Source organism: Globicephala melas, chromosome 3 (genome assembly GCF_963455315.2).
Source record: "Globicephala melas chromosome 3, mGloMel1.2, whole genome shotgun sequence".
NCBI lineage: Eukaryota > Metazoa > Chordata > Mammalia > Artiodactyla > Delphinidae > Globicephala > Globicephala melas.
The window spans coordinates 41,215,222-41,228,278 of NC_083316.1; the positions used below are offsets into that span (position 1 = coordinate 41,215,222).

General features: G+C 36.6%; 1 protein-coding gene across 4 annotated transcripts in view; it reads right to left on the minus strand.

Moving 5' to 3' along the window:
* ARL15 (ARF like GTPase 15) overlaps positions 1-13,057 on the minus strand; it is a 416,463-nt gene that overhangs the window by 214,104 nt on the left and 189,302 nt on the right. For all 4 annotated transcript variants that reach the window (XM_060295769.1, XM_060295767.1, XM_060295768.1 and 1 more), the window contains one exon: positions 8,629-8,837. In XM_060295769.1, the coding sequence (XP_060151752.1) occupies positions 8,629-8,837 (209 nt within the window). The remainder of the gene's footprint in view (positions 1-8,628; positions 8,838-13,057) is intronic.

Here is a 13,057-nt window from a genome sequence, read left to right on the forward strand (position 1 = left end):
ATTGTAATTCATTGGCTCCAGGCACCTCTTCTCTTTTCATTCTCTTGAGGTCTTTTCTTATTTAATTTGCAATAATATTAGGGAATGTCTTCTTCAGACATGTCACTAATGTCTTTCTGATTATGAGGCTTGGTATACATGTGACTTTCATACATCTGCCTGTTAAAATGTTTCACTACTTCCCTTATGTCTGATATGGGATGACAATCTTTGCAGTACCTTGCAAGGAATTTAGCTTAATCTTGAAGTCTTCTTTATAAAGAATAATCTAAAGAATCGCTGTAAAATACTCTCACTGGAGTTAATTTATGTAATTAGTTGTTATTTTTGTAACTTCCCAAAGGCGTAATTTTTCATTTTTGTAATAAGAATTAAGCTCTCATATTTTCTTCCTAGAATCGTGCTCTATTTTTTTAGTACATACAAATTATAAATTTGAGCTCTTATACAACTGAGAAATAGTTAAGAAATAAAGGGTTCTGACTATTTAGAAATCAATGCCTATGTTTTTAGACCCTTTTCAGAAGACCTATCCTCAGACATCTCTTGAGAGATTATATAAAGAAAATATTCAAACTATTCAAAATGAGTTCTGATGGTTCTGCACTAGAGGAAGTTTATTTTTCTTTAGAGAAGAGAATAAACAAACATATCTCTTGATCTATTTAGGAAACAAACAAACAAAAAACCTTCAGTGTATTAAGTCTCAAATCCTTAGTTCTGGATAAGACCCAGCAGATTAACCCCTCTCATTAGTTGCAGCCATCCCAGAGTAACCAAAGGTATTTTTAGGCAGACACTATGTAATAATAATAATGATAATAATTATCATAATGATAATAACTAACACTTATTGTGCTTTTTATCTTCAAAGCACCTTACTGGCATTAACTATGAGTCTATTTTGAAATAAATTTAACTCGACAAATGTTTTATTAACTTTGTAAGCTCTGGAATGTGTAGTAACTGAGTTTCTTTGCAAATGAAATAAATAAATAAAACTAAGAACCAAGGAAATGATTCTGGAAACTTTTGCCTCAGAATCATTTGTTGCCTTTGCTGAATGAGAGTTAATCAAATACGTATTTTTACAAACTACAAAATTGAAATACAGACATAAAGGGTGAAGTTCACCAGTACAACCAATCACATACATATTGCTTCAAATAACGAAGAATTAAAATAATATTGTTTGGATAAAATCAAACTCTAACTGTATTAGTTATGGTTCATTATTGTAAAATATTTATAGAAGAAAAACTGTTAAATGTAAGAATTTTAAAAATCCTTCTAAGTTTCACAAACGTAACAAATACTTTTATTAATTTACACAGCTAAATTTGTTTTTATTAACTTGAATACATTGCTTTAAAATCATCTCAATTATGTTCCCATAGAGTTTCACCATGTATCATACCAGCCTCCACATGAGAAATATAAACAGTAAAAGAGAGTTTGTGATGCTAGCAAGTGAACTAAGCTCTATGTGGTTAAAAGACAGGCAATTAATAAAAACATATTAAAATAATATTATTCAGGCAGGATGTTCTCACTTTTTATGAGGGACTTGGGAAGAAAACAGTAACCTGTTGTAAGCAAAGTCCTCAAGTGAACAAATATAAATACATAAAAAGACATTAAAACAAACTTTTGTAAATATGGTAGTTAACAGATTGAAGCTTTTAAACACTATTAACATGGTTGGAGTGGTGAGGTTTCATAGAAGATGTGGCTCGTGAGCAATATTCAAAGGTCAGGGTTTGATGCAGAGGAAAAGGAAAATTTTTATATTCAAGGATGGAAATAGATGACTCATACTGAGTAAAAGGAGGGTAGGGAAATCTAGACAAAGCTGATGGCATTAAGCCAACAGGGAAGCACATACAGAAAGACTCAGAGGTAGTGCTCATTCAAACAACATATAGTGAGCACAGAGACATAAACCAACAAGAACTCCTGTCCGGCAAGTAGCTTGCAATCTTGAAGGGTAGACAGAAAAGTTAATAGGCAATTAATTCTAATCTTTATGATTAGGATAAGACCAGGATGCCTTGCGAAGTCACAAGGAGGGCATCTATCTCAGTCATTGGTATCCAGGAAAACTTGTTGCGAAACATAAGCTTTAGGTGGTTTTCCTACGGCAACAGGAATAGTGAGTAGATGAAATGACAGAGAAAAGAAAAGGGAATTCAATTCTCAAGCACATTAACCTGTTAAATCTGTGGTGTTTCATTTGCTTCTAGCAGGAATTAGAAGATAACACTGATTTTTAATATGGGTATTGTGAAAAACAGAAAGGAAGTCTGTTCTTTCTGGTCTGTGTTGGGGGATAGGAAGGAAGGGAGGAAGGGAGGAGATGTGGGAATGTAAGCAACCAGGGAATTCTGAAAAGTACTACAGGTGAGAGAGCTGGACACTAAACTGTCTGGAGGAGGAAAGGAAGAATTGGAAGAAGTTCCAAAACTTGCCAGCTTTACAGAAAATGAAGATATGCATGTGACTGAATAAAGGAAGAAAGTGGAAAGAAATGGAGGTTTTATAAAAGAACATAATGAATTCGTTTTGCATATACACTTTATATTTTCAAATGTATTACTTTGTTATCCCACCTAAACAATTTTCTTGATAGAAGGGACCTTTCTTATGTAACATATTTGTTAATGGGAATTTCTTTAGTTTTCAGTGGGCAGGGCATATTCTCATCATATTGCCTGGTGGATGCAAGAAACACAGGTATACAGGGCTCCCTAGAATGGTGAGATCAAGATGACTAGATTTAGAATCAATGAAATCAAATATGCAAATTAATTTTTTTTCAAGGAATGCATATAAAAAGAAAAAACACATCAAAATACAAAAAGGGACTTCTTGGTGGCACAGTGGTTAAGAATCTGCCTGCCAATGCAGGAGACATGGGTTCGAGCCCTTGTCCAGGAAGATCCCACATGCCGCAGAGCAACTAAGCCCGTGTACCACAACTATCGAGCCCGTACTCTAGGGCCCACGAGCCACAACTACTGAGCTCGCGTGCCACAACTACTGAAGCCCACTCACCTAGAGCCCATGCTCCGCAACAAGAGATGCCACTGCAATGAGAAGCCCACGCACCACAACGAAGAGTAGCCTCCGCTCACCTCAACTAGAGAGAGCCAGCACGTAGCAACGAAGACCCAACGCAGCCATAAATAAATAAACAAACAAACAAATAAGTAAATAAATAAATAAATTTATTTTTTTAATTACAATAAATAAAATATTCTGGCTGTTTCAAGTAGTCTCTAAAAGTTGCTCTATAATAATGACACTTTTGTAATTAACTACTGAAATGATTGCGATTTCAGCTTCTCTTGCAAGTGAGTAAACAGTTTCAAGAGATCACTGAGTCATTCAATGGAAAACTAACTTCCAAACGCTCTCATTGTTTCCCCAAGATTAAACTGTAACAGAATGGAGTACATCTGTAAGGAATGGACAAAAAATAAGTTGTATCTCTTATATCACTTTAGGATAAGTGTACATCCTATAAGGGAGTTTTCAAACTGCTCACACAATAGGTATGTACACTGTTCATACCTATTTCAATACTGAAATCGAATCAGTATTCTAAAATGCTGCCAAGAAGCAGGTCAAGATATTTGGAAGACTCTTAAGATTTAAAGTATACGACACTTTACAATGACTATACCACACACGCGCACAAACACACTCATTTCTCTCCATATACAGAAAGTAATATTAAATTACGCTGAGATTTTATGTGATTTAAACACTGCTTTGCACTTCTAATAAAAGATTTGTCATGTAAAATCAGAGATGATATTCATTACTTCATAGAACTACCAGAAAAGAACAGCTCTCCTGTCAAGCAGTGTAAATATAGAAATTTTAAACTAGTGGATTATTTACAGACAAACAGTGTCCAAAAATTTCAATCTTGCAAAACTCTCTCTGGCCCTTTGTAGGAAAGGGGAAAAGTACACGACGTAGAAATAATTATCTATAAACAAGAAGTAATTGTATTTAAATGTACTAGTTAAATAACATAAAACATATATTAGCACTCTCTTCCAGAAAATGTCTAGACTAAGAAGTGAGAACTAGATAAACTATTCATGACATGGTGAATACTGAAAGTACTATTCAAAAAACATGAATATTGATAATCAAAACAAAACATGGTCTAAAAAAGTAATGTTTATATCATGACAGAAATACAAATACTCTTCTATTCTTCTCAAATAGAACACCAATTCTACGTACATCACAATAACAAACTAAATTACAATTGAGCAACAACTGAGAAATGCCTGATTACAAATCTCAACTTTAATGCTGACATCCTAATTTACAAGCTGGATTTTCCTATGCTACAATGAATGAGCCATGGAACCAAATAGTGTCATCTGACCTTATAATTCTACTTCAAAATTCTGTTTCACAGTTTTCATCCTTTTTTACATTTTTTAAATTGAAGTACAGTTGATTTACAATGTTGTGTTAGCTTTCATATTCCTTAATATTGGCTTTAATATAAAATATTCAAGTTAACTCAATATTTTTGATGTATTATTTCTGAAAAAGTTAAATACTTTTGGATTAAGGAGATGAATGAATATCAAATCAGATTAGACTGCTGAAAGGATAAACTATTTCTTTCATGCTGACAAAATGTGTTATTTTCTAAGACATGGTAATGCCCAATAAAATGAGAATAAGATTTGAAAAAGCTAGGAGGTAAAAGAATCGCAATCAGCAACTGTGTCGAGGGAAAACAGGATTACTTTTATTGGCTACTCTATCAACTTAACTTCTCATAAAATCCTCCTGATCTATTAAATAACTTCAGAACTGAAGTATGCTCTCCTATGGGAGCTGTAAAACAAATTAGATACAATTACAATTCAATACAAATAAAAAACCAATCTATTTACCCTTAAGAGGATTCTCGTTTTAGAAAGCTTTATCATTTATATTAGACCAGAATTTTCCCTAATGAATCAAGTGGGTCACTTGACATAATTATAGATTTTCATATTATGTTTTCTACAGAGGAAAATAGTTGATATGAGTAAATTCTGGAAAACTGTGGTAACTACACCTCCCTAAAGTGAATACAACAAACATCTGTTGCAAGAACTGCTTGGCTTTCAGACAGTATGTAAAGGGTGTTCTTTTTCCCAGTGTTCTGTTATTACAAAAAAAAAAAAAGCTTATTTGTTAAAAAAACATGTTTCTACTATTGAGTCTCAAGGCATAAAATCTTAAAATTCTGGTAAGTTAAACACAGGTCATTGCCAGGTAGGTATATCACAGAAAGGGAAACTATGCAATGCACAAGACTCCACTTGCTTTCTAAAAGGGCAACAAAATAATTGGGCATGTTGCCCTCTGTCAGTGGGTTACATAGCAATTTTAACCATTGTTCCTATCTTAACTTACTTCTCAACACAAACCTAGCAAAACTCACATCATAGAGGAGGGAACTAAATACATAACTTCCTGATGATTTTCATCCTCTGTTGGAATCCAAGTGATAATTCAGCTTTCTCCTTTGGATTTCACCGGCTCCTACCAGCTTCTAAGCTCAGTGGTAACCTGATATCCTCATTAAATGATAAATGAATTCTTAAAAGTTTTACTCCAGTGACAGGATAAATAATTGCAAAATTTCTGCATAATGCATTAAGCACAAAATGTAATAATTTCAATGGGAGGAGGGGAAGAATCAACAAGCCTCTATGCCTCGTCTTTTCTTAACTGCATCAAAGAATTGTTCTGTGCTTCTTGGTAAACTGAATGCATTTTCCCTGATTCTGAAAGAACAGAATTTTACCTACAATTCACAGGTATTCTGCAGAGTAAAACACCATCTTTTTAGTATTTGGAAATTCCACAAAGTGCACACAAATGAGCAGGTACAAATGAATAAAAATGTTTATAAGCAACAGAGCAGCGCACAGCACGTAATAATACCTTTAGGATCAGGAAAGAAAGTAATAAACAGATGACGACTTCTCAACATATTTCAAGTAACACGTAACTTTGCTCACTTCTCAATCTTCTATCTCCTCTTCTACTCGTGCCTACTCCCAACCATTCTGAGGTTACTATTTTAAAAAAGTTTAAGATTCCATTTTTAGGCTAACAATAAGGTATAAATATTCCTAGGAGTACTGCAGCAAAGCATCATAATAACTACACTGAGAAACCTCTGCTGTTCAAGGAATGGGGAAAATAGGAAGCTTCCATTTCTTTCTCTCCCAAATCCAAAGTAAGTTTAAGTACTTCATTATGTTTCGATAAGTTCAAGATCTACAACGGAATTTGTTCATGGATTCAATTAGGGCAGTCTAAAATGTTAACATGCACCTGGCCTAGTACGTGTTTATATAATCATAGGGAAAATGCTTTACATAGAGCAGTCCTCAAAATGGTATTTGCAAATTCCATCACAAGTCAAAATTTTGAGGAAAGTTCATTTAAAATGGATATGAGTAAAAAGGAAAAGTCAAAGTCACATATGTTCCAGTATATACAAGTTTAGAATAATTTTCAAAGTGTATCTATGATTACTCTACATTCACAACTTCTTCTTACTAAAAGATGAATCACAAAAAGATAGTTGCCCTTTTCCTAGGAGAGACAGCCAGCCAACACCCACATGGCACACTCCAAAGCAATCAATTGTTAAAAGCTTCCTTTACTCAATGTAGCAGTCTTTAATTCCTACGGAGGATTACCATGGGTCATATATTAGGTTTAAAGAACACATTAGTTTCTTTTTTTGATGTCTATGGAAACATATAAAAAGTTTCTTAAATTAAAAAGCAAAAAAAAAAAAAATTATATTTTCCACAATGAATCTCAGAATACTAATGCATTTTCAGCAAAGCACCTTATAAACATAAACTAATCTAACATTCATAACTACCCATCATTATACACTATTATATCCACTTTACAGACAGAAAAACTGGTGCTAAGAAGTTAAAAGATGTACCTGAGGTCTTAAGAAGAGATCAGGAAGGCACCCAATTACAACGCTGAAGATCTGCACATTGATGACTGTCTAAATAGATTTGTATTACTCTCTTTATCTTAATCACTTAATGTTATCCATAAGGTATTTCACAAAATCTACAAAGGAAAAAGGTGCTAACTACTTAATTCTGAGTGAGGCAACGAAATATACACATAAGCTCTAAAGCTCTGTTTAATAAGAAATCCTTGCCTTCTTTACTACTTTTCTAAAATAAATGACAATTCTCTAGATACAGTACCTCCTACACTTCAAATTAATCCCACTCACTCCTCATTTTAAAAAAATCACATTATTCCCATTTTACAGGTGAGAAGACAGGCACAGGGACAAAGCTATTTGCCCATGGGTCCCACACAAAGTGGGAGAGAGTCTGGAGTTAGAACATGTTATGTCCTGGGCTCCTCAGCCATTTTCAGACTAAAGGGCAATGTGGTTTCTATTATTCCAAAGTCACTAAAAGAAGCACACAAGCTATCTACCTTACTTTTGGTAGTGTATATATATCCATGACTCTCTCTTGCTTTGTCACAACTTTGTCACTACCAAACGTAAGGTAGATAGCTAATGGGAAGCAGCCGCATAGCACAGGGAGATCAGCTTGGTGCTCTGTGACTACCTAGAGGGGTGGGATAGGGAGGGTGGGAGGGAGGGAGACGCAAGAGGGAAGAGATATGGGAACATATGTATATGTATAACTGATTCACTTTGTTATAAAGCAGAAACTAACACACCATTGTAAAGCAATTATACTCCAATAAAGATGTAAAAAAAAAAAAAAAGAAGCACACAATTTGTGAAGGGGGGGTGCGTGGGGGAAGTAATGGAACATATCCTGAAAGTTACAGGTGTAAAGGAATACATCAAAAGTTTTGATTTCACTATTCTTAAGGTTAACATTCACTATAATTTAAGTTTTGAAAGCTATTCACATATCTTATTACTTTAGTACCATGAATCAGAAACTCTGCTGAGACACTGATTATCTGCCCAGAATTAGTCTCATGCTTTTATAGGAAAGATACAAGCTAAGAAATGAAATTAAATATGGAAGATAAAGAATGGGTCCATACTAAAAGGTATTTGCTGGCATGGAACTTGCAAGATAAGACATAACTTTTCAGCCTGGCTGATTACAGAATAGGACCCATTGCTTCTCGTCCACAGTGAGCATTTCAGAGAGACAAGAACACGACATTTGAGGGCAAGTGATGCATGGTAACACGCACGACGCATTCCTTGAAAAGAAGAATGAACTAAGTAAGCTGTCGAGGTTAAAAAAAAAAAAGTTAAATGACCAGGCCTTTAGCCCTTTAAAATAGATGAGAAATATATTCCTAGAAATCCTTTAACTTTTGCTAAACAGTTAAAAAAAAAAAATCTATGGTCTCCAAGTGGGGTTATGGGTGTGAATAATAATTTTTATCAGATTGATATAGGCTTTCTGTTTTCTAAAAAAACTTAGGTTTCATGTTGCAAAACAGTATAACCAGCATCTCTCCAATTACAGGAATCTTTTCAGACTCCAACATGGCAGCAAAAGTCAACAAACAAGACAGACAAAGAGCTGTTGCCTTAATGAGACATACCTCTTGTACTGATCGAGCGGCTGGCTTGTCTTGATGATTGGCCAATATTAAAAACGGTAAAGTGCATAACTGTGGGTGCTGAAGAGCTGAGTGCAGTTCATTTCTAGCAGTCTCTAAATCATCTTCTGAAGAGGCACTGTCTAATACAAATATTACCCCTTGAGATCCTTGGTAGTAGCGGCTCCAGTATTTCCGGATATTATCAGCCCCTGTCAAAAACAAAACAAATTCTCTTTTTAAAAACAGCTTTCAGCAACTGAAAAAAGTTCCCAACAGTAATTTCCTATTGGAAACCAATGCGGCTTTAAAAATTAAGTGTGGGGCTTCCCTGGTGCAGTGGTTGAGAGTCCGCCTGCCGATGCAGGGGACACGGGTTTGTGCCCTGGTCCGGGAAGATCCCACATGCCGCGGAGCGGCTGGGCCCGTGAGCCATGGCCGCTGAGCCTGCGCATCCGGAGCCTGTGCTCCACAAGGAGAGAGGCCACAACAGTGAGAGGCCCGCCTACCGCAAAAACAAAACAAAACAACAACAAAAAAATTAAGTGCGGAGATCACAGATGATGAGAACAAAGGCATTAGAGCCAATGGGTGGATATGGCCTTGAAGGAGAACACTAAAGTTTAAGAGTCATTCTTCATGCCTTTCTTATCAAAATATGGAAGAAAGAATCAGGATAAGTACTTCTTAGACTTAAACACAAAAGAATGTTTTCAGATTTTGCTTAATAGTCCTGAAAAAACTACCCTCTCTACAGACTGAGTTTGAGCCTAACTCAGGGAGCAGAATAACCAAGCTGTTCACCAAGGGTTCTCTCCATACCATTAACATTATCTTGTTGACATTTTCTGAGAACTGCTTACACTGATCAGGCCAGCCTTGTTTAATTTATCCAGAAAGTTAAAACTATTAGCACAATACCTTTATGTGTCAAAGTGCTAAAGTCTGTAATGATGTGCAATCTTGGCCTTTGGTACATCTGCATAACACCATTTGGCAATGAGCACACCTCATGGCCTCAGTCTGATGGGATGTTCATAGAAAAAGATACTGAGATGCTCTTCAGCCAGGGCCAAGTCTTATTCCTTGTCATATTTCCAATATCTAGCATAATGTACAACTCAAAGTTTGATACAGGAATGAGGAAAATGAGGGAAGGAGGAAATGAAATTATACACTAATTAGGCTTCCAACTCTGAGGAAACTGGGGCCAAGAGAGGTGAAGTGACTAAGCTCCATTCATGTGTATAGCAAATCACAAATTTGAGATCTGTGTCTGAGTTAGTAGGCAACTTGCCCAGGGAGGGCATGGGTATTTCCCATCACATCATGATGAATACTTCCTTTTCTCTGATTCATGAATAGCATGGGCAATTTTTGTGCATATGTGTGTATTGCGGGGGGGGGGGAACTTATATAACCAATACAAGTTATTGGTTACATAACAAAAATTAGATATCAAGGAATTTCACCAATTTAGGGCATATAATCAAGTTCTGGCCACTCAATAACTATATTTTAGGCATCTCTTGAACATCTAGCTCCTGTGGTGGATATACTGTGCTGAGTGTTAGGGATTCAGAGTAGAGACTGGAGTTGGTGTGCCAATTGTGTGTCTCTTCCCAACACTGTTCAGTGACATCATTTTGGTAGCTTGAAAATGGACAGGGTAGGAGTATTTTTCACCAAGAAAAATCAGCAAAAGCTATCTGTCAGGTCTTTTCTTCCCCTGGAGAGCCAATATACCACTAGATGACACTGAGAAGCTCATGTTTTTTCTGGGAGAAATAGAATAAAAAACAAAGATTATAATAAAGAGTAATAAAGCACTGTGATAAAGGAACTTATTAGGGTTCTCTGGGAACAAGGGATGAGACATCTTATCCAGACTGGGCAAGTCTCTTACAAGAGTAATATAAACCAAACAACTACCATTTATTAAGAACGTCTACATTCCAGGCACAGAGCTAAGTATTTTCAAAAAAAAAATAGCTCATACAATTCTTACAACAATCCTAAGAGGAAGCTGTAATTGACTCAGGCTTTGAAACTTATTTTGAGACGCTAAAATCTGGGGTATTCATCAAAATACTATGAGAAATAACCAGGGACATAATAAGAACAAGGGCATTTGATGTTGAGCAACCGAAAATATGTAAAGACAGGGGATATGAGCGGGGTTAATGCCTATCAGGCAGGGTCCAACCAAGAAAACAAAACAAAGAGAGGAAATTTAAGCCAGGGATTATTTAATATAGGGAATTAGTTGCATAAGTGATGGTGGAACTAAGAAAACAATAGGGGCACTGAAATTAGCAACATTAGGTCAGGTACCCTACATGCAGAGCCTGAGACGGCATTTCTTAAACACCTGAGTATAGACAGAGTGCTGTCAGGAGAAACAAGAGTGAAAGAAGCAAGCCAGAATGGGGGAAGGAGCTCCACGAAGATATGGTTTCAGAAATCTAGCCTCAGTCTGATCCAATGAGCAGTTCTAGAATGTGGACTGAACCACGGAATTTGCCCCATCCAAAAGGCAAGGGGGCTGGGCTGTTACACCCCTGAACAGTCATTGGCTCTGAGCCACCCCTGGGGAACAGGAGAGGGGGCTGGGGCATGATCTCATAATCTCCCCAACATACTTGGTTGAGGCAATTACTGTCAGCCAAGGGCAGGCCTCTGGAGAAGGGTACAGGTGTGAGTCATTAGCAGCCAATACCCGCAGCAGCTGGGAGATGGATGCACTGGCCCAGTAAAGGAGATCTGGGTAGGGTACCAACAACATCTGCTACAGGCTACATCCAGACATTATCCATATGGGAGAGAAACATCCATAAGCTTGAAGAACAAAAGTAGGGACAGTGTTACCTGGTGGTAAATGTTTAAAATAACAAAAATGCTGTGCGCACATGTATCCATACACAAGCTTTTTATACATTTGACCTACATAAAGGACGTGTAGCACACAATTTTCACATAATAAGAATAGATGCAACATGCTTTATCATAAATTCTATAGACCTCATTAGTGCTCACAGAATGCTTTCATTGATTTCGCCAAACTTCTGTATCTATAGCCAACCAGCAGTTGAGGTTGACCAACTCCAGTTCTGAAATAAATGTTGGTTGTGCTAAGTGTTTACATGTATTAAGTCACTGGCCCATGACAGTCTTATGAGGTAGGTACTTTTATCACTCTCATTTTATCAATAAGGAAATCAAGACACAAAACAATTACATAAATGTGTCCAAGGCTAAGCAACTAGGAATATATTTAGGTCTACTGTGATTGAAATACAAGGATCATTGACCAGAAAGGTGACAAAGCTAAATAAAGAACTCTACTACCACATAAGCCAAGAGGGGGAAAAAGGGAACCTGTTAGAATAAAAGGTACCTAAGTGCTTATATATATTAATGCTTAGAGTGGGAACCTATCCAAGAACATTTCCCAACCAATTAATTCAATGAATAGTATTACTGTCTATTCTATACAAGTCACTGAGCTAGGACCAACAAGAAGTATTTAGAAAGCCATTATTCTTCTCAGCTCAAACCCTCAAAGCCTGTAAAGTAATGCTGATTACAATGAGGTCTGCAAATGTATGAGAGGAAAAAAACATGGCCATAGCATTGGAGGGTATCCAGGGAGTGAAGTATAGGAGAATACTAGATGCATGATTTAATGGAACTTGTTCACTGGAAATATGTGGGACATACTGGAAATCCAACTTGTGAAGTCATCTTTCAACAAGAAACTATTTTCACCTGTCACATTTAGGAGCCCATAAGGAACCCAGTGAGATGAAATGACAGTCCCAGGACTGTGTTGGTGGATGAAACAAACCCAAATACCATAACTTTTTAAAATGCTCTGTATATGACATAATATATGAATGTTATTAATATTGCAAAGACCCTTTTCTTTAATCTCCTGCTACCCAGTCATCTGCCCAATCTTAGCATTTCTGACTTTCATCACAAGCAGTGAGCTTGGAATTGTAAGTTTCAGTTCAGCCTCCCACACAACAGCGTTAGTGAGTAGCAGCCTCAACCCAGATCAGGGCCGAGGAAACCAGGAACAGGGTGGTGGTGGTGGGATACAGCTGTTCAGTCCAGCTGAGTGGGCCTTAAGTTCACTCACCAACTTCAAATGAGAAATGGATGTGTCATCCACCCAGCTGCCAGGTGCTTTGAGAAGTGAGCCTAACTGGGGAAATTCGGAACACCTGTTTGATTGCCCACATCCCAGCATTCCTAACCTACAAACCAAATCCACACAGGGTAACACACACAGGACAGCACATCTAACAGTAGTCTGAGCCTGCTCTTATTCTAATGACTGGCAATTGTGTGCTCTGTGTCCCTGAAATTACAATTGTTATATAAAAAGGATAAATACCAAACTCAAACCTGATCTATACTTTGTTCA